This window comes from Amphiura filiformis, chromosome 10 (genome assembly GCF_039555335.1).
Source record: "Amphiura filiformis chromosome 10, Afil_fr2py, whole genome shotgun sequence".
NCBI lineage: Eukaryota > Metazoa > Echinodermata > Ophiuroidea > Amphilepidida > Amphiuridae > Amphiura > Amphiura filiformis.
This window is the reverse complement of record NC_092637.1, coordinates 24,802,093-24,824,696: the sequence shown is the minus strand read 5'-3', so window position 1 is coordinate 24,824,696 and position 22,604 is coordinate 24,802,093. Positions and strand designations below refer to the sequence as shown.

General features: G+C 35.4%; 1 protein-coding gene across 1 annotated transcript; it reads right to left on the bottom strand.

The window, feature by feature from the left end:
• Positions 1–762: 762 nt before the first annotated feature.
• LOC140162669 (uncharacterized) lies at positions 763–8,750 on the bottom strand. Its single transcript, XM_072185940.1, has 3 exons — positions 8,458–8,750; positions 5,975–6,762; positions 763–5,130 (listed from the first exon to the last, which is right to left on the bottom strand). The coding sequence occupies exons 2-3, from the start codon at positions 6,744–6,746 to the stop codon at positions 4,466–4,468; spliced, it is 1,437 nt and encodes a 478-aa protein (XP_072042041.1). The 5' UTR covers positions 6,747–6,762; positions 8,458–8,750; the 3' UTR covers positions 763–4,465.
• Between the last annotated feature and the right edge of the window lie 13,854 nt (positions 8,751–22,604).

The following is a 22,604-nucleotide window of genomic DNA, read 5'->3' as shown; positions in this document are numbered from 1 at the left end:
TGTGATGATACATAATAAAATACTACACTAAAGAGCAAAGAATGAACAAAGACAAGTCAATATGGGAACATGTATGTTTTCAAATTCTTCTTAAATATATGAGGAGATGTTGCAGAACGAAGGGCTGCTGGAAGTTGGTTCCATAACTTTGGAGCAGCGAAGTAAAAAGATCTGTCAGCAGCGGATTGAAGTTTCCTGGAGTGAATGGTATGTTCAACTAACCGGGTAGTATCTGCAGACGAGCGCAGTCCAGTGCGGGAAGGTGTGTAATTAAGTAAGTTGGAAGCCAGATATGGAGGAGCAATGTTATTCACACACTTAAAAACAAGGAGCAATATCTTCAATATTCGCATCCCTGCACAGATCACAAACCCGGTCGTCCAAATCCAATTTCAGTCTTCTACCTGTTTCAATCTTGAGAGTATGACGGGAACACCTTAATTTAGATAAAAAACGCCTATATGAGGTTACTCATTACTTATTATTGTTACTTATATAAACTTTTGCTGGATTTGGTCACATTATTGGTTAAAAACATTAACTGCGTCAAAGCTGACATATGTCGCAGAATAATATTTTAGCGATAATTTAGAAAACTCTGACCGAGCTGACTGAGGTCATGTGCATAATAATTATAAACAAGTAAAACACTTGAAATCATAAGAATACGTGTGAAATCGACCTGATATATCTGGGTAACTGTGCAACGCTCATTAAGATATTGCCATGTGCAATAAATCTAGAAAAGTCATTTTTATAATAATTGCCTCAATTATCTCATTAAAAGAAATAAAATGTGTTGTGGTCCCGTTGTGCCCGGGTCCTTTATAGTAAAATGCTACACCTCGCCTGTTCTATCTTGTTTCTTACTTTCCTTTTCCATTGATTTTTTTGAAATTACTACTTTAATCTGACCGATTTCTGTCGGATGCAATAACAGTATACTGTGGGCAAATAACTTTTTATTGTACTATTTTTATTTTCTTCCGCTAATAAATCAAACACGGTATCTAAACAAAATATGTTGTTATTCTGCTTTGAATCAACGGTTTGTGCGTGTGCTACTCAAAATAATTGCTTTTATGGGCAGTATAAAACTGAACATGTAGCAAATAGTAATAAAATTGGAGTCATAAACATACAATATGTGACCGTACACTACGAATGAGCCGTAAAGTCGGCAAATTGTATTTATTTATTTATTATTTATTAAAACCATATTTATACAGGGTTACCAGATAAATCTGCTATTACAGGGGCCCTGTGTCATGTCATAAAATATAAAGTACATAGTAATTGGTAGAATTATACATATTAGAATGATTAAAAATACAAGCATCCAAATAGAACCATATATCAAAATACATCAAATATCAAACGTCATTAAAGTCATAAAGTAAAAAACTTTGGCTAGTTATTTACACTTCTCTGCGTCATGTATACTTACAATACTTAATAACTCAAAACATCCAAACATACATCAAAATACATCAAATAATATCTTAAGTCATTAAAATTATAGTAAAGACCTTGGCTAGTTATTTACATATTCACTGGGTCATAAAACATAATATATGTTAAATAATTAATAACACTCAACATTCAAAATATTGAAGCATACATCAAAATACATCAATCTTTAAAAGTCATAAAGTAAAACTTTGGCGCATTATTTACATTTTTCATATATACATTTGACAAAATATTAAAAATTCAGAAATTATTGTGAAGTGCCCGTTTGAACAAGTTTGAGTTGTAATTTATTAACCTTATATGTTGTGGCATCTCATTCCACGCTGTAACACCTCGATAATGAAAAGTTCTTTTTCCTGCTTCTGACGACACCTTGTTATGGTAAAGACATAGACCTGAGCTTGACTTTGTTACGTAGGCGTGGTGGGTGTTAACATAGGAAAATTTAGTTCGCAGGTAATCTGGGGCATTCCCTGTCAAGCATTTATGAACAAGATTAATAAGATTGATATTGAGAACGGTTTGTCAAAGTTCTCCATTTTAGAACATCATACATATCCAAAACACGTGCCCTTGGGCCTTCGTTAAGTACTAACCTCGCAAGTCTATTTTGGAGAACTTGTAATTTGTTACTAAGATCCTTATAGCAATTGTTCCATACAAGATTGCAATAATAAAAAAACGGCATTACGAGTGTATTGGCAAGTAATTTGGTAACTTTGGGTGAAACACACTTTCTTAATCTACTCACTAGGCCAATACGCTGAGAGATCTTTTTACAGGTATTTTGAACATGATCATCCCACTTTAGCAACGGATCAATCCATGTCCCAAGATACTTAAAATTGTCAACACGTTCAATGTCCTTACCACTTATAGATAAATTTATGTTTTCACATTTTTCTATGCCCTTTTGTGTACCACATATCATATGTATTTAGTTTTTGACACGTTCAGAGAAAGCTTATTTCTTTCTAACCATTTTTCAACATTATTTAAATTGTCATTTAGTTTAGTGCACATATCATCAGCACATTTACTTGAATACATACGTGCTGTATCATCAGCATAGAGTACAGTCTTACATGTGAGATTACTTGAAAAATCGTTCACAAAAATAGAAAATAACAATGGTCCCAAGATTGTCCCTTGGGGCACACCAATAGTAAAACATTTTTGATCGGATAGTGTTCCTCCAATTGTGGTATTCTGAGTTACAGTGTGAAATGTGCGTGAAGGTCGCATTTATACGTACCTACTTTGGTTCTACATGTATCTCATTTTGATAGCGCCAGTCAAACACCTTTTAAACCAATAAATAATCCTATTGTTGAAGAGGATAATAAGCTTCTACCTTAGATGTCTTAATAGCTCTGGTCTTTATTTGGATTACAAAGCATTATATTTTGCCTAGGTATGTATATAACCAAAAATTAACAATGAGAGGACATTCCTGACCTCGTTGACTTGGGGATGATTTGAAATAGCCGCCAATTACGACTGCTTGAAGGAGACACATGTAGAACCGAAAAAAGGTACCATTTTGTTGAAGGAGCAAAGTTCAACAAGCTTACTTCTGGATATCGTTTGAAGTCAAATGATAGACCATTTTAAAGCTTATGATATATATTTTTTAAACACGAAATAAAACAAAATTATAGCACATTCGTAGTGTACGATCAAGCAAAATCAGTCGAAACTCGGAAATATTGAATTTTCAGTTTCTTATAGGATATTAAAAAACATTTACAAAGCTGCGCTTTTCGGAAAATCCCATTAAAATTGAACAACCAAAGATATGAGCAATTAAAGAGTTTCCAAAACAACGGGAAACAAAAGGAAATATTTCATTTGTTTGGCTTCATCTCAAAATCAATATTTCCGAGTTCCGACTGATTTTGCTTGATCGCATGACATATATTAAAGTACGATTTTTTCACCCGATGCATTAAAAGGGCATTTCTTGATCCATAGCATCATCCCCCACTTTTCTCAAGAAAAGTTGAGATTTTTACATCACTGGAAACCTCTGGCTACGGCCGTACGGCATGTAAAGAAGCTCTTTATGGAGATAAAAAATATTTGGACGTATTATTTATAAGAGACTTTATAATATTCTTACATTTTATTCATTACTCATCCTACATGACTGTTTTAGAGGCATACAATAGGATCGTTTCTCATCTTGATAAAGGCCACCATACATTGGGTATTTTCCTGGACCTCGATACGATCAATCACGATATTCTCGTTGACAAGCTTCACCATTATGTAGTTCGTGAGAAGGCCTTGGAGTGGTTCAGGAGCTACATTGCAAACAGAAACACTGTTGTGTTCAATAATTGTTAATTTTATCTGTTTTTATTTTGATTACGTTGGGAATAGAATTCCAGAGCAATGGAATCAAAATGGCCTCGTCTCCGAATTATTTTAAATGCAACTATAACGAATATTTATTTTCTTTACACTCATTTATTTTATCCACAAATGCCCTGTATCATAATATTGTATCATTGTATTGTAACTTAACATACATACTTCTATCCCTCTCCATACTTTTTCCTTAAATGCCATTGCCAACGTCGTTGTCTGTCTGCACTAGTCCTATCAGTCTGCCGTTTGCACCACGTCCTTGTCTGTTGTTTGTCATGTTTGTAGGCGTGTTGTTGTTTTTTGCACTGAGGGCAATCACGTTTTTCGAGCTCTGCTCTTGTGATTGTCCTACCATCCTTTTCTTGATATATTGTTACCTTATAAGATATTATGATAGTTAAAATAATATACCTGACCTTGAACTTCTAGCATCTCACTTAAGGCTGTAGATTTGGATTGTGGCTCCATTAGCAAGCACCAGTGAGCTATCAGATGTCATAGACATATCATAAGGAAGGTACAAGCCCTTGGCTATGCATTGTAGGAATGTACCTGTGGGGCTGTAGGCATGAATGTGACCTGTGTTCTGTGTAGATAGTACTTTCATAGCAACATAGGCCTATATGTTATCCCCATCAGCACACACTATCCCACCTGGCCATACCTCATCACTTGTAACATCCTCATCTACCCTGGGTGTGAAGCTAAACACCTCATTACCTGAGTAATCTATTGCTACTACCTTACTGTACACTGAACCTATTGGATGGGAATGAATCAGGATTTGATTCTTACTATTGACAGCCATTCTTGGATTATAACCAATTGAATGGCAATTGATCTTCTTGACCACATTACCATCAGGATATGTATGGATTGTAATGAGACCCCTTGCCCTATCACACACCAATACTTTCTCTTCCTTATCTATGGCAATACACCACAGTTTAACATTCGTGTTCTCATCCTCACCTTGAGTCAAGGTGTTGAAGCAGTGACGATACTTGCCTTGCTTATCACACACAAGTATAGATTTGAACCCCAAACCTACTACTAAGATGTCTTGTTGTGGTGATACAAAAATACCAACAACAGCAATTGGTTGGTTAGAGTCCTGTTCCGTTGGTGTAAATGAGAGTTTGTACTTTCCGTCACTGTCAAGAATGTCAATCTTGTTGCTCAGGTAGTTGCAGGTTACTAGATCTCCATTACCAGGAATGCAGGCAATATTGTAAGCAGTCTGAGGAGGTTTAATATCGTTTTCCAATGACCAAGTGTACAAGGCTATGTAAAAAAAATAATAATAATATTGCTCATCATAATATGATAATTGTATTCATGTAACACTTAAGCTATATATTTAACAAAAGAAAACATCATAAACAGAAATGATCTAAAAACCCTAGTAAGACACACAGTCATGTTTTCATTCAAGACATGTCTCAAATGTCAGACATGTATTTGGGCATCTTCTGGTAAAATGTAATTCTTTATTTTGATTAATCTCATGAATTGGACTCGTGTATCTATTCGAACTCGTGTATCTATTCAAAACTATTCAATAAGGTGTTTCACATGACGAACAAGTCAAGCGGATTACGTACGGAATATGGACTTGTAGTATAGTAGATTTGGTAATAACTTACTGGCAACTATTAGGTGTATTTTGACAAATCAATTTGGTCCAATGTTCAGAGTAAGCTCCATAATGTTGGTTATTATTTAAGATATGGTGAATGATATACTTCAAAACATTGTGTATTGAAACAATAAAGAACAATAAAATCAGCTCATAATCTCAAACTTGGTAATATTCCAGAACAACATTGTCCTTACTTTGTTTGATCGGCTCAAATAAATCTAATGATTAAAATCCATTATGTGTGATTTGGTCACTTTGCTGAATCCTTATGAAAGACTTAACCGGAAATGCCTTAATTACAGAAAGAATTAGTTTTATAATAAGCGCTGAATTGAAGTAGCAAATTTCTGTCAGTTTTACCCGCATTTAAAAATTAAAAAAGAACATAGTCTGATCATGAAAGTCACGAATTATTGGGGGGAATGTATTGTTCATGCAATTCAATTGCACATTATTGCTTTAAACGAAATATATCAGATACGGTACCTTCTCTATCGCATTTAAGAACAGCAAGAATTGATGCAATAGTAGGTCGTTGTTTAGGGTTGTATTCCCAGCATTGTTGCATGATTTTTGCATGATCTTTTGAGCAATCTCTTGGGATAGTAGGCTTGGCTCCACCACCTACTTCAAAGACCACTTTATGCCATTCCCAGGTTTGAAAGGGGGGTTTCCTGGTACAGATCTCCAATATCAACATCCCATACGCATAGATGTCAGCAGGCTTTGAAAAGACAAACCGTCCTTGATCATTCCCTTTTTGACTAGATGTTGATTCGGAATGCTTTAGTTTGCGTGCAAGGCCAAAGTCACATAGCTTCAACAGGTTGTCGTCAAAGAGAAGGCAGTTAGACGGCTTTATATCCCTATGCATATAGTTCAGATCATGGAGATACTGGATGGCTAGAGCAGATTCTTCGGCCCATTTTTGCTTTAACTCATTCGTCAAAGGCTTGGAAGAATCAGATAGATAATCATGCAACGAACCATTTGGGGCATATTCCATCAGAATAACATGCATTGGCCCTGCTTGGGAAAATCCTATCAACTTGACAATATTTTTGTGGGAAAGCTGACTCATTACTTGGATTTCTCCATCTTCTAGGTTGAACAAAGATTTGGCAGCAGCTTGCTGGTAACCATTGAAAGGTGTATTAAAAGACACGTGGTTAACTACACCAAATCCTCCTTGTCCGATTTGTTCTTGGAATGTGAGTTCTCCATATTCAATCCTGTCTATTGGCAAAGCTGTTGCCATTTTGCACCATTGCAATCTGAAAGAAAAAGTAGTAAGCATGTATTGTGTCAGGCTAAATAAAATGCTCACTCAGTAATTTGCCCGGCCCAAAAACCCTTAATAATACCCTGGGGCGTAGCAAGCGGGTGGACAGGGTGGACGAAGTCCATGGGCCCCGAGGAAAAGCGAAAATGAAATAAGCATTGTTTATTTCTAGCCCGGCGTGTTAAAAAGGTGGCATACCCCTCTCATCATCAATGACAGATGAATAAACACGTTAACCACTGTTAACATCATTCCCAATCAAAACCCATAACAAAGATTAAAAATATTTGCCTCTTGATTCCTGTGTTCTTAATGTATAGGATGAAAATGTAAATCTTATCGCAAATGGCCATTTGGCAATTTATGGCTAATTAAACCATATATTTTTGGTTCACTTAGTTTTCTTATTTGCCTAGATACTGGAATTTTCGATATTTCACAATTACGTTAGAGGGAGTGGAGGGGTACAGCCTCCTAACAAAAGGACTTTTGTTTATAGGACTTCGTCGAACTTTCGGGTTGTTCTCTTAGGGATAAAGCTAATAAAGGAGATGTTAAAAGGACCCCGCATTGCTCCTTGTCCATGGCCCCCGAAGCTCTTGCTACGCCCCTGACAATACCACAGTGTTTGCAATTCATATGTTTGAAGACGTAATGAGTGGTGTCTAATATTATATCGTATAATCCGAAAATAAAAACCATATCAACGTTATTTGAAAAAAGCTGAACTATCGTATATATCTTTCATATCTAAAATAACTGCATTCTTTATTTCAGCCTCAATACATAATGGCGTACGGCGGTTTGTTATGACTCATACATGCATGACTCGTGTACATGTACATGTACATGTAGTGCATAATATATCGCTTTATGGCCAATGCACATGTTAAAGATAAGCACATTCTCACAATGCATTGAATGTTAGACAAGTTGAGTTCAAAGTGAATATCGAAATAGGGTTGTCAGAACTGTTCAACTACTACTACTACTACTACTACTACTACTACTACTACTACTACTACTACTACTACTACTACTACTACTACTACTACTACTACTACTATAATAATAATAATAGGCATATATCCGCCCCTCCATTTTCACCCTTATATATTTTAGTATACGAAGCTGTAAATATTTTGGTAAGACTGATTCAATCCAAAGTCTGAAGACGTTTAATTTGGTCAGTGGCCCAGATCAAGAAATCATAAAATTCGTTTGATCAATAAATGTATTATTATATTGAACTGTACTTCCTTGAACGTTTTTTCTTTCTTTAAAAGCAGTCATGGAAAAAAGCTTTTTACTTGGGATGACACTAAAATATTTTGACCTTAACTTAAGGGTAAGTATACTCTCTTAAACCAGCATGGTCAAATTGACCCGTAAGAAGTCTATTATGCACCTTACCCCTAAATTAGAGCTCATCATCAGAAATCAACGGCAAGCAAATTACACCCTTCATTTTCCAGATTAATTTGACATGTTTTAAGGAGTTATTATAAATTGAGTAAAATACACGTTTTAACCGTGGCAAAATAGAGACAAATATTCTGTGATGAGTCTTTGGTAATGATTGCCCACCTGCTCACAGTTTATGTTTGACCTTGGACACTCGCTTGTGGCCTGATGGGATCAGGCTCAAGCAAAACATTTTTAAAAGCCAAGTTTGAATTACGCTTACCGTTTTCCATAACCTCTAGTGTACGAAGCTTGAATTCTGCACGTGACGCAAGCAAGCCCGTGCGACTGAAAAACACTCTCACTGTAAATCCACTGACTATACGTTTATAGCTGAAATTTCAGATAAAGTCCACGGGAAATAACACATGAAAGTGAGGCTAAATTAAATTGATTGGTATTCATCTGTTTCCAGTGATTATGGACATAATTTAGCTACATCAAAATACAACATAGATGCAACATTGATTTATGTCATAAGCATTCATATAAGTTTCACACACACCTTCACAAAATCGAACCTGTGGTTGAAAAGCGGAGATCACGTCATGGGGGAATTCCCGATATTGGCATGAGTCATGTCATGGAATGTGCTTCTTTGTTAATTGAGGTCATAGGTTAATCATATGGTGTTAGTCACAGCAGATAAATCTGCGTTGGCAATTTGTTTTTGTAGACCTTTCAATGTAAATAGAAATTGACATTTTTGGGTAATTTCCCCCAAATGCTTTAGCGCTGTGAATTTTGTTCATTTTGAACAATTCCAAGTAAAAACGAAGTTGATTTACTCACGTTTTTAGTGACGAAAAAAATGCTTTAGCACTATTTAAAGACCCATTCAGTGATCCCAACGCAAGTGTAAAAAAATTGAAATTGTTTATAAATTGCTTAAAAGTGAATGATAAGTCATTCAAATTGTCATTTGGTATTTTTGAAATTACAAATTTGGCAAAAAACGAAGAAAACAGCAGTACTGACGTTGAAGTTGAAGCCCCATTCAAATACATGTTGCTAATTTAGATACTGTCAGTATCTAAATTACAGATTTGTGTAAAATGTCTTATTTTGTCTTAAATACACGGCTTTCGGCTGAACCACTGGCAGGCTATGTTAGCACATCTATGACAATGACAAAGGTACCAAAATCTGAATTTTGATAATTTTTACGATCGTCCCGATGAGCAAATCACTGAATGGGCCTCTAAAAGTCATGATTACATTATTTCTGATTTTGAATACAATTAAACCATGAATAGGGAGTCTGAACATGCCAATATGTTTGCTTATGTAAAAATAAATTCTGTCAGGCACATCTAAAACCTTCAGGCTTTTCTTGTGTACATTTTCAATAATATTCAGCTTGAATCAAATGTTATCCACGAAATATAATTGTCATAACTTTAATTTACATTTTTTGAATTTCGTTTGACACATGCTTTAAAATTGTAAATCGTATACCACTTAAAAAAAAATCTCCGATGGTTTAAATTGCTGATACACACTGGTACTAGCCCTGAAATGCAAGCAGAATATTTATTTGAAATCTAAATCAGCACATATTCAAGCCATGTGTATGGTATAATTTTTACAGTACTTACAGTGTATGCACCTACTTTCACTTAGGAAAGGCAAACCCCAAACTGTACTATAGTACTTGTAGCCTTACCCACGAATTCGGCTTCACCCACGAATATACGTACATCGGATGTATAAATATGCGAAATAGGTTATTTAACAGTCCTGTTTAATACAGGGTGTCCCAGAATGATTTGTACCGTGTTTGCAAACATAACTAAAAATAGAAGACGGGCAGTGTATCTATTTTTGATACCAGCATTATAATGTTGGACATGTCTCCTACTTATTCTGTTAATTTCAGCACGCTACCTTTATTTGTTTTGGCATGGCATGCAATAATGTAAAATCGATGAATAACGACTCGCATACCTTTGAAAAATGGCACGATATGATTAAATGAAGAACGTGGGATGTTTGGCACAGCATTTCGACGACAACTACTGTTGGGGTTGCGCCTTAAAGCTTGCCGGACAGCTGCAATGTTCGCTCTAGTTCTTACATTCTTACGAGCACCTGGAGCTTGACTCTGCCGATTCCTGACAGTTCCGTGCTCGTCAAACTTCTTTACGTTATACACTATCGTCTAATGAATCTTCTTTGCGTCCCAACATAGCTGCCGGTTTGCCAGTAAGTTTTTGAAAGAAATCCACGCTGCTGTACAGTAAATTGAGGAGCCGTCGTTTCTGTACCACAACCAGTTCGATCTCTGCAAGCATTTCAAATGACATGGACCTCACACCACAGTAACTATATTTAAAACTACCGCCAAAGAGAGAATGGGATTAGGCCACAAATCCTTAATTCCATATAATGATTGCTTCGTAACGTCATAAATAATAGATGGATATCGGCTATTTAGTGGAAATATAAACAGGGCACAACTAAAATACCTGCATAACTTTTTCCAAATAACTTTGTGCTGAACGGTTAGTAATGTTACAGATTTTCAAAATAGGTTGCGTTGTCAAAACTTAGAATTCATAATTTTTACGCAATCTTCTATAACTTCTGCTAGAAAACGTCCAATTTTTAAAATCTAAAAAATCTGAGAAAGCTAAATATATGTATAACTTAAAATGCAAAACAATATGACCATTCAATATGCCCTTCATACCTAAAAAATTCCATCTTTTCCGGTATAGGGCAATTCCACACCAAAGTGGACATGAGAAAAAAATTGAAAAATGCTTAGAACTTTGAAACTACAAATGCTACAATGACACATTTGGTATCAGATGAAAGAGTTCAATGTGCTTTATCATTTGAGCTATCTTACAGATAATTAAAAATATGTTTACAGTGAAATTTCTTCAAAAAACCTGTTTTTTGGTCAAATTTTTTGACTTTTTAAAGAAAAACTGCCTTACTTTGGATCCAATTTACACATTCTCATTAAGATGTTGTTACAGGTTTTTTGTACAAAATTGCTCAATGAGAGTTGAAAGTTTGACAAACTGTGGTGTTTTTCATGATTTTTGTATTTCTTATGTATTTTATTATCCCCTAAAATTGAGTAAACCTTTTGTCCTTCCGTGACCGTCCTTCCGTTACCATGGCTAATCCACTTAAGGCATTGTAATTATATTACCGAAACACATAATTTCAAATGAAAAGTGATACTAAGTAGCTAACACTCAAAGGATTACATTTCCCATCTTGAAAACAATGTTGCCTTACAAAATTCACATAATTTATGCAAAAGAAATTTAGGTAAAAAATCCATGTCCGTTTTACCGTCCTTCCGTTACCGAGCTCATTAATATTCATATTTCATACGCGAAAGGTATTTCTGCGAAAAAAAGATGTGGAATTTGAAGGTAGCAGTAATAGTAATGAAATGGTAACATTTGTTTGATATAACTAATAAAGGTGTTTTTGATATCCAAGTTTGAAATGTCGTTTTAGAGTGCAAATGTCCTTCCGTTACCGTGGAATTGCCCTATAGATCATTCTGGGACACCCTGTAGCGTTTTCTTGCAGTTTATATAAAGAAGCTGTATCAGGGTTTTTTGATTGATTATCCTAAATTAAATGTTGACCCTTTTAGTAATGATATTTAGAAGGGGCCACCATTTGATGACTTTTAACCCTAGAGCTACTCAGCAAAATACATCATAAGAGCCCATAATACAAGAAAATCATGCATTTTACTTTAAAAGCCCAATGCTGGGCTTCACTAACTTCCTTATATAGTCATGATTTTTGATGGTTGGTCCTACCACCGGGTAAGGTGCTGCGGGTAAAATTTTTTCACTACAAATGAGCGCAAAGGATGGATCTAAGATTAGCTCACGTCGTTTGGCGGATGATTAACCTTAGGGGATCCCCCTTCGTAGTTCTAGGGTTCAATAGCAACATACACAAGCAACTAACTCCCCTTTTTACTCCTTCCCTACCGATAGTTTCTATAAATGTTTTGTTGCTGCTAAACAAAGAACGAATACTTATATTCTGTGAAATTTGCATAAGACTCGAATCAGTTACAGGAAAGTGACCGGCTTTTATTCACCATTAACATTTTTCAATATTAACTCACATTAGTACATTAGTATGGAAGTAATTAATGTTATACAAGATAATTATGCCTTTGCTTTCAGCTCAGTGAATCGAAATACACCAAAAAGGTTATCGATTTTAACAAAACATTTGGCATTAATGAATCTGATACAAAATCCGAATATTACTCACTGATTTTAATATTATGATAACGATTTCTTATCTTTTATGATATGATTAGACGATGGCCATTGTTTTCTGATGCAAATTTTACAGAGTAAGTGGACTTTCATATTTTTTGAAAAGTAAGCATGATGAGATTTCAGTAAAAAAACATTTTACGGTAAGTGGTGTTATGCATCTACGAACTGAAACCCAGGTATCAAACTTTAAAATCTAATGATAATTTGAACTCGCTACCAATGAACAAATTCCGGTGTTATTTTCATTTTCGTAACCCTAATTCTTACCCTTAAGCTAACCCTAATCCTAAACTTAATTCAAACCCTAAACTCTAGCCATAAACCCTAAAATCAAATGAAGGCAGAACTCAAATTGGGTGTGGCATTTTAAATACACCATGTTTAGTTTAGTCCTGTTAGCTCACTACCATTAGCTGGATGCTGCGAGCGACCAAATCGCAACAGTTGAAAATAGTTACTAACCTTATTTGAGGTTGCATAGCACAGGTAGTAATGATTATTAGCAGGTTATTTGACACATAATTTGATTAGGGGAGTGGGATTCAAATGGGTATCTTCTTAAAGTTGGCAAAATAAAGAAAGGAACTGACGATTGCAAAAATCGCCAATACTGTTCCCTGTCTGTTCAAGCAATTTCTCACTTATCGTGAGATAGTAGTTATTTTTCAACTAATCCGAACATTCCTCATGGAATATTTAACGTTTTAGCCAAAGGCTGCGATTACATAGAAGTATACTATTCGGGTATACGGTGCAAGTTTTTTGCAGGTGCACGCGTATAGCTTAAATCGAGCAAGGAAATTTCATAGTACCGGGTCACATAAGGCTACGATCACATCTAAGTATACTATTCGGGTATACGGTGCACGTTTTGCAGGTGCACGCGTATAGCTTAAATTGAGCAAGGTTATTTCATAGTACCGGGTCACATAAGGGGGCACCTTTCGAAAAGGCCGTATACCTGCGTATAGTATAGTATAGTGGGAATCGTGCGTGTTCGATTTTAGTGCAGCGTATACCGTCCTAATTTTAAAACTAAACCATATGTGGGTAAATTCATTGTTTTGAATAGATGCACTATCTAATTCTGCACATTATGACAACTCATTGAATGCAGTGTGACCTCAAGAAGTAAAGTTACAAGCATTTGATTAGACGAAGAAAATTGGTAAACTGATCTATACTTGCGCTATTCGCTATACGAAATATGCTCATTCGATCAGGCTGAGTTCACATAGCATACTCCTATATGAACTCAGTTTGATCGAATGAGCGTATTTCGTATAGCGAATACCGTATACCGTATACTTTTATGTGATCGCAGCCTAAGGGTAAGATCCAGGTAAACCAAACATTAATTTGAACACCTTTTTTTAACCTCTACTAAAAATTTATCCCGGATTTATTGGATTAGTAGAAAAAATCCAGTCAATATCCTATTGCATAGAGTTGCATTCACCTGCCAAGGTCGTCTTCGATCATTTTAATGAGATTAATTCCTCGCTCTTATTCGATCATTTTAATAAGATTTTTCCTTTTGTCAGGGATTATAAAATGATACGTCTTATAAATATCTGCAAATTCCGATTCTAAGTCGTATCACATTTTAAACAACTTGTTAATATTTGCATCTACAGTAATGTGCAAGACTATTATGGGTTCATATTAATATAACTATAAAATCGTGTTTCTAATTCTGACAAAAATATTCCTCGTCATTCATGTAAATCGAGCAATCGCCACGAATTTTATTTATTTATCAAAATTTGGCATTGTCCTGAAGATCATGTTTTCATTATTCTAGCTGCTGCTGTGCTAGTGTTTTCCAAATGACTGTAAACTCCTCTCTCTGAGATCACTTGAGCAAGCTATTAGCTTCACTTGACATTCAGTCTTGTTAGTCCAGCAAAATACTACAGTTCGTTGATAGAGATATTTCAGTCTGTCAATTCTTTGAGTTGACAAGACAATTAGGCACTATTGGCTTTCACTACCGCCTTTGGCATATTTTCGTCTCTCCAGAACACAAGAACTACAAAGTTTGAAAACTTTTCACAATTATGACAACTTTTATATTCAGGGAGATCCTTCACAAACACTTTAGAAATTCGACCAGTGCCTTAAAACTCACTGATATTATATTGCATAATGCAACCCTTCTCTGTAGATGGTATCATGCAGATGGCGATCTGAAATTAAATGTAAGAGCTCTACATTTAGGTGTGTTTAGAATTGTTTTTCAAATTCTGGCATTTTGTCCTAAAGAGAGAGAAGTCAGAACGATTCGAACCGTGAGCGATGGATACTGTTGAGATAGAGCAAACAATAAAAATCGGACTTTTTTTCCAGGACATTTTGTAAAAAGTGGACCTAAAATTTTGACCTTGTTTAAGGGATCTGGAATGAGCGTTTTGAGCGTTTCGACAGTATTTATTGTGGGACATGAGAGCACATCAGATATATCGAATTGCATTCTGAATACGAAGAATGTCTTTCTGATATCAAATAATTTTCATTTTTTGAAATTCACGATATAATCCCAGCAAACACAAAACGTTTTCGACATCATTCGCAAAAGGTAATAAAAGGTTGTCAGAAAACATTTAAATGTCGGGTACATTAATTGTATAAAACGTTTTCATAACATTAAAAAACATTTGTTTGTAATTTACTGCAAAAACATTTTTGAAAACTTGGTACAAACCATTCTAAACAGAATGTTATTTTGGGGTTGAAAAAATATTTTGCAAAAAATGTTTTCCCAAAATATATCCAATAACGTTTTTAAAATGTTTTTACGACCTTATATAACCCGACATTTAAATGTTATTAAAACGTTTTGTAAAAAACATTTTAAGAACATTTCTGTGTTTGCTGGGTGCAAATATTTTAACATAATGTTATTTAAGTTTTGACCAAATATTTGGCCAAAATGTTTGCAAAAATAGTTTACAATGACATTTCGAAAACATTTTAAAAATATTGTTGTAGTGTGTTTTCATACAAAACGTTTTAAAACGATTTCATGACCTTTATATAATCCGACATTTTGATGTTATTAAAACGTTTTTACATAAAACAAAACCCAAAATATAACTTATTTAAAACGTTTTAAAAACGTTTTTGTGTTTGCTGGGATACAAATTTTATGACAAATTATTAAAATTGTTCACATTGATATATAACAGTTCTCGAAGTAAAGTTTATAAATCTAATGATATATTCTTAAAGTGTATGTAGCTGGGAGGAAAAGCCGACGATCAATTGAAAATGTTGACCTTTCATATTGGAGATATGGATTTTTTTTTTTTTTTTTACCAAAAAAAATTTTTTGGTCTTTTTGGGAAAAAATCCATATCTTCAATATGAAAGGTCAACATTTTCAATTGATCGTCGGCTTTTCATCCCACCTACATACACTTTAAGTATAAATCATCAGATTTATAAAGTTTACTTCGAGTACTGTTAAATATCAAAAATATCAATTTTAATCATTTGCCATAAAATGTATTACATTGCGAATTAAAAAAAATCAAAATTATTTGATATCAGAAGGACATTCTTCGTATTCAGAATGCAATTCGACATGTCTGATGTGCTCTAATGTCCCACAATAAATACTGTCCAAACGTTCATACCCCATCCCTTGATCAAAAAGCATACAAGCCTGATTTTTTTGATTGCCGCTACGCTCGCAAATTTGGATTTTTTTTGGACTTTGTTTTTACAGCTTTGCACGCAAATTTAGGGAGGGGACGGGGAAGACTTAGTCGTTGAAGCCCTTGAAGATTATTGCCGCAACCCCTGCTTGGTCTGAATCACACCATGACATGTTCACATCATGGTACTTTACAGACTTGACTACATTTATATCATTTTCAGGTTTAAAACTTAAAAATATTAAATCAATAACATATCATGTTATCTTTTTCATTGTCTTTAACCGCTGTCGCTTTTTTGTAGAAGGCTACAGTATTAGCCTAGAGGTAGAGGGTGGTCATGTAGTTTGGTGTACTAGGCTATCGGTCGGAAGGTTATAAGATCATGAGCTTTTTCATTTATCCTCTATCCAACTCATTATGTCCTTAAACATGCAGACACAACAGTGGGTGCATAGTGTGTCGGTCCCATGGTGGTCCCATGTACCAGAAGAGCAATATGTAAAAGTTGCAGGCCTTTTTGTAAAGAACAGAGGATCAGCCCAGGCCTGTTGTCTATCACAATCAGCATTGAGGTCAACTTGCGCTGCCCATGGCAGCATATCGACCCGTGGGGCGCTTTGAGGGATCTGAGTATCCAGAAAGCGTGGATAAATGCCGTTTTATTATAATTATTATTATTATTATTATTACCCAACTTACGTTTGCCCTAACCACTTGACTTTTTTAATGTTACCGCAATTTGTGATGTACATCTTATAATGCATGTTTAACGTTGAGACCAAAACTAAGGTAATTCCGATCCTCCATGAATTTGCACTACTAGACTTTTAGAAATTTCACCCGGTATATGTTACTGTTGCCAATTTGCTGACTTAAAGTGGTAAGTGAGATGCCCAAAATTTCACTCATTCGGGAAAAATATATGTTGAAACAAAATACGTGGAATTTTTTTTCTTTGTTAATGGATTCATATGACCTCTTGTGTAATATAATGTAAAATGCGGTTGCGGTCAAAGACATTGAAAAGAAAACATCTATGATGTGTTATTGACTTTGTATTTGGTGTGTTGATAACCTTGAAAATTGGCTATTCCAGTTGAAATCCATACACCCCCTATGGAAGAAATGGCCTTAATCTCCTACACAGGGCGTGTGAATTTCAAATGGGCTTACCTGAATGGGTGACTACATTTGAAATTCACACTCCTTGTGTGGTATATTAAAGTCATGTCTTCCATAGGGGTGTATGGATTTCAACTGGAATAGCCCAATAATATACTGTAGAAAATTGGGCAAATGCCAGTATGTGAGCTGAATCTGGATAAGGCGAAATTGTGTGATCGGAAATGTGATTGTAATTCAAAGACAAAGATGGGAATTGAAATGCTATACGCCAAGTTTATTTTGAAAATAAAAAAATCGTTGTGCCGAAGCACCATCCATTGTTTTAATACGAGAACAGTGAGCAAAAGGTTTACGGGAACAAACTCAGCTATGTATACACATATTGTCGCATTTTTCTTAGGATTAAAATGGTTGAATATGCTCATACAGCAGTAACGATAAAATAACAGTGTTACAATGTAAGTGATATTGGTCTCACTGGGAAACGATTTAGCTCATCATAACAAAATAAATTACTTACGACCCTTGAGTTGTTAGGTTTTTACTGGACCAAGATATAATCTATATGTTTGTTTAAGTTTGAGTTACTCCGTCACTTAAATTTTGATCTTAAATGGATATTGAAATGACAACAAGGTATGGCCCCCGGGTGGGATCAAGTGAAAGAGAAAGTTAAGAATATAATAACATATTTTCTCCACCAGGGCTGACACTCCTCATAAAACCCGGGTTATCAAATAAAAGAAAAGAGTAAAGAATATTTTCCCTGCTTGTGGTGATACTCCGGTAAGTTATTCATATTTTGCGCCCATTTTTTATATTAAATATCTCGAAAAATGAAAGGTCAAATGCAAGCAAAATATGTTAACAATAATACAAAACGCCGGAGTGTCACTCTTACTAGCTTTAAAGATGTACACATTTTTGGGAATTTTTCTAAGTTTCTATTTTTCAAACTTTCAAAAAGGTGCGACCCACTGGGTGGTGTCAAATAAAAGAAAAAAAATGAATGAAAAGATGAAACGAAAACCGGGGGTTCTAACTCCTACTAAACAGTCTTTAAATGCAAAGTACCTCGGTTGGTCCAGCTTTACGGTGCATGGTGCAACAACCGATTTAGTGTATAGAGTTGCGTCATTACAAAAAAGTATTACTTCGTTTCCATGAATTGCATTAGCCCTTGACATGTTGTATCATATCGTCAAAAGTATATACTGTAAAGATTAAATCGCCTCCCAATGTCTGGCATAGTATTTGTTCGCGGGCAACTCAACCCAAACCTCCACGTGGTGTCGGATGGGTAACGCAAACTTGGGCAATGGGGAACAGGCTTGGATGCGAGGAAGTCAAGCTAGCGGAGGATCATGTAAAGTTTTGACCACGTTCTAGCCCTTCCTCGGCTGACTCAGCCTGATGTGGCTCTGAAGAGATACCGTTTGGTTTTTAACTACGTCTGCAAAGAAATAAACTTGGATTCATCGTACGAGTATACACATACAGCAAGAGACATACAACGTGGCATAAAGAAGATAGGAAATAACTAAGATGCAGTGAAGCATATAACGTTTTGTGACTGAATGAAGATATACAGGTGCAATTTAACAAAGGAGTGAGTACTGGCGCAAATAACCAATGTGTTGAAAGCGCCATTCAAATCTACAAAAAGAAAAGAAAGAAAGTAGCCTCCCAATACTAGTCAGTGATGACTTTTGACATTTAACTTCAAAGCGGAGACTCAAATCCGAAACATTTGCCATGCTGGTCACTGCTCTTTGGAAGGGACCATCATAATTAAATTTATGTAAACATGTGTACTGCAGAACTTGATGGCAGCAACTTGCAGATTATATAAATAGCGGAATCATGATACAAGAAGTTTTTTTATTATTCTTTATAGGTTAATAAATGCGTATCACTTGTTGAGAGTGAAATTGTACAAAATAATGCACTTGTGCTGAGATGTTGATGCGTCTAATAATGCACGAACCACGAAGGGGGGTGCATTAGACGCATCAACATCTCAGCACAAGTGCATTAATTTGTACAATTTCTCGAGCAACGAGTGATACGCATTTATTAAGCAAGAAAAAAGATCCCGTGATTTTTGCAATTTTTATAACTAAATTGTCACCAAAAATGTTGGGAAATGCAAGCAAATATAAATGCACCAACCCGCAAGTAAAATGAACGCATCCGAGAGCACTGCGAGTACTACGCGGAGTGCGCGCCCGTGCAATTGTACAACATTTATGCACGGCTATGAATTTACTAACGTTTGCTCTGATTGGTCCTCTCTATCTAGGAGTGTATGAACTTGTTTTATATAATGGTGTAAATATAATGCACGGATACAAATGGTACGTGTTACATATTTGAAAAATCTAGCGCGGCAGATTTATCGCTCTTTCGTGCAAGTGTAAGCATGCTTGTGAATGTAATAAACTATATAAAAAAATTATGGACACGTAAGTGTCGTGAGAGAATATAAAGAAACAGTTGCAACATTGGCGTGAATAAGTATGCATTATTGAATAAAGCAGGAAGAAGCTGTTGATTTACGAGTGGTATACTCCAATTCAACACCTTAGGCATGTTAGCGCATTAAGAGTTGTTTCGCCTCACTTAACGTGGAGATATAGGCTATTAAAAGATTCCAGACGTACTCAGTGGAATATAAATGTTACATTAGATAGCTATATTGAGAGTATGAATTGAAAACGAAATACCATATGGAAACATGATAGAATAAAGCAAAACAAGCTTTGTTTTTATATGCGATCTGAAAGGCTCTGTTTAAGATTCAGTGAAGTGTAATATTTCGTTGATGGACGGAAAAACCCCATAATGTGTAATTCCAAATGTCAAGTGGAAAACGTATATAAGAAGAGTGGGTCCCAATACATAAGCCTTATAAACATCTCAAAAAAAGTAACTAACCCCCCTTAAATAATGGCCATTATTCAAAAAGGGGCTATTGTATTACAAATCTGTAAAATGCGTTGGAAGCAGAATTTATTTCTGCGCATTTTGACACCTCATTTGATACGATATCATAGAAAACAATAAAACACCGGTCAATTGAATGTAGTGAGGTCCAGATTTGAAAGTTGCACTTACATGCAAATTTTTACAATACAAAAACACTCAGATATCATTACACAGATTTTCTTCCATTACACTGAATACAAAATCAATACAATTTACTGCAACTTTCATATCTTGGGTTACATTGATTTAAATGCACGCTGTGACGTCAATATTTAGTCAATTGCTGCAAATGTGGTGTCAAAATGTGCAGAAATAAATTCTGCTTCCAATGCATTTTACAGATTTGCAATACAATCACCCGTTTTTGAATAATGGTCATTATTTAAGGGGGGTTAGTTCCTTTTTTGAGATGTTTATATGTATAATGTTGGTTAAAATGGTTTTGCAGTGTTAAGAGTATCTACTTTTGCTTGAATGCTTCCTTTTCATTGTAAACTGTAAAAGTGTTGTTTGTATGTCAGTATGTAAACCGAAGGATGTTGAAATTTCCTGAAATTGTTAACATAGTTCAGTTAATTAATTAAAGTTATTAATTAACTAAGTATAAGTTGAGCTTTCTTACTTGGTGTACTTGACGAACTTGATATTTTAAAACCGTGGGCCAAATTTCATAAAAATGACCAAAATCATTACCCTATGTGTTGCGACCAACGAGTTGTTAGAGCACTTCGCATGCTAGACCAGTCGGAAAGAGGGAGATGAGGTGTACGGCCTTATTGCCGACTGAAATTGTGAAATTGTTGACCTGACCCCAAATTTGCTTCCCAAGCGCTTAAAATTTGACAAGTGGAAAGAGGGGTGGGGCGGGAGTGGAGACAAAGATGCTCAATAGTAATTTCTTTTAACCAAATTATTGCAATTAATACAACATCTCATGCGTTCAGGGACATATATTTCTCATTTCTACGACGCATTGCAATTTGCCGTTGAGGCCATGGTTTTGCAGACTACACTAACTATGTTTGAATGTTTGTATGAAGGGGGTGTCAAACTACCACACACCCTCTAGCAACGGCCTTGCATGCTGGATGATGAATCGCCGATTCTTGTGCTGCTTCAAATCATTTCTTTGCTCTTTCGTGTAATCATTTTATAGTTTAAATCATTGTGTATCAAAATTCATCCAGTGTTTGTAATTTAGTGCCGTTATTGCATAACATGTCATCGACCTTTTGTTTTCCTTTCTATTACAGCAGACAAGGGAATATTAAAGTTGTAGTGTAGTTCGACTTCTGAGCAAAAGATATCTGTGTGCTCAATCCTGATGGCAACGTAGACACTGAAAAGTCAATACTACTCCTCCCAACACTAATTGTTGACCCCAAATTTGTTTCACTCGCGCTTAAAATTTGACAAGTGAAAAGAGGGGTGGGGCGGGAGTGGAGACAAAGATGCTCAATAGTAATTTCTTTGCTTAAATTTGTGCAATTGATACCACGTCTCATGCGTTCAGGGACGGATATTTCCCATTTCTACGCCGTTGAGGGCATACTAACTATGTTCGCCGACTATCAGGGACTATAAAGTTGTGAAGAGGGTGTCAAGCCCCCATACACCCTCTAGCAACGGCCGTGCATGGTGGATGATGAATTGCCGGTTCTTATTCTGCTTCAAACCATTTCTTTGCTCTTTCGTGTAATTGTATTTTAGTTTCAATCAATTCATCATGTTTGTAATTTAGTGCCGTTGCCAATGCCATTTTGTTTTCCTTTCGATTACAGCAGACGAGGGAATATTAAAGTTGTAGTATAGTTCGACTTCTGATCAAAAGATTTCTGTGGGCTCAATCCTGACGGCAACGCAGACACTGAAAAGACGATATTACTCCTCCCAACACCGATGCATAAATTTGGTACGGCGACCGCAAGGAATATGCTTGGAAAGTAAGATGATAGGTAAAGTGGTGTTCACTCAATGCCAATTTATAATAGTGATGGTGGCGCGAACGAAATATGATATGTGCACTACTCCTCCTTGAAAGAAAAGGTCGCGTAAATGCTGAAAGTACAGACCGCACAATAATAATCATAATAATAAAATGCTATACAATTTGATGTCGATTTTGCTTGCAAAATGCGTTTATACATCCTTAATAAATTCATAACCTTATGAATAGGATCCAATCATATTTGTATTATTTTGATATTGACTATGCTTAAAAGAAGTTTATATGAACAGAAAATGATTTAGGTATAATGCGTTTTACATAATCTACTATTGCATCAAATATTTGGCTGACTAAAATTAAAAGACAATTT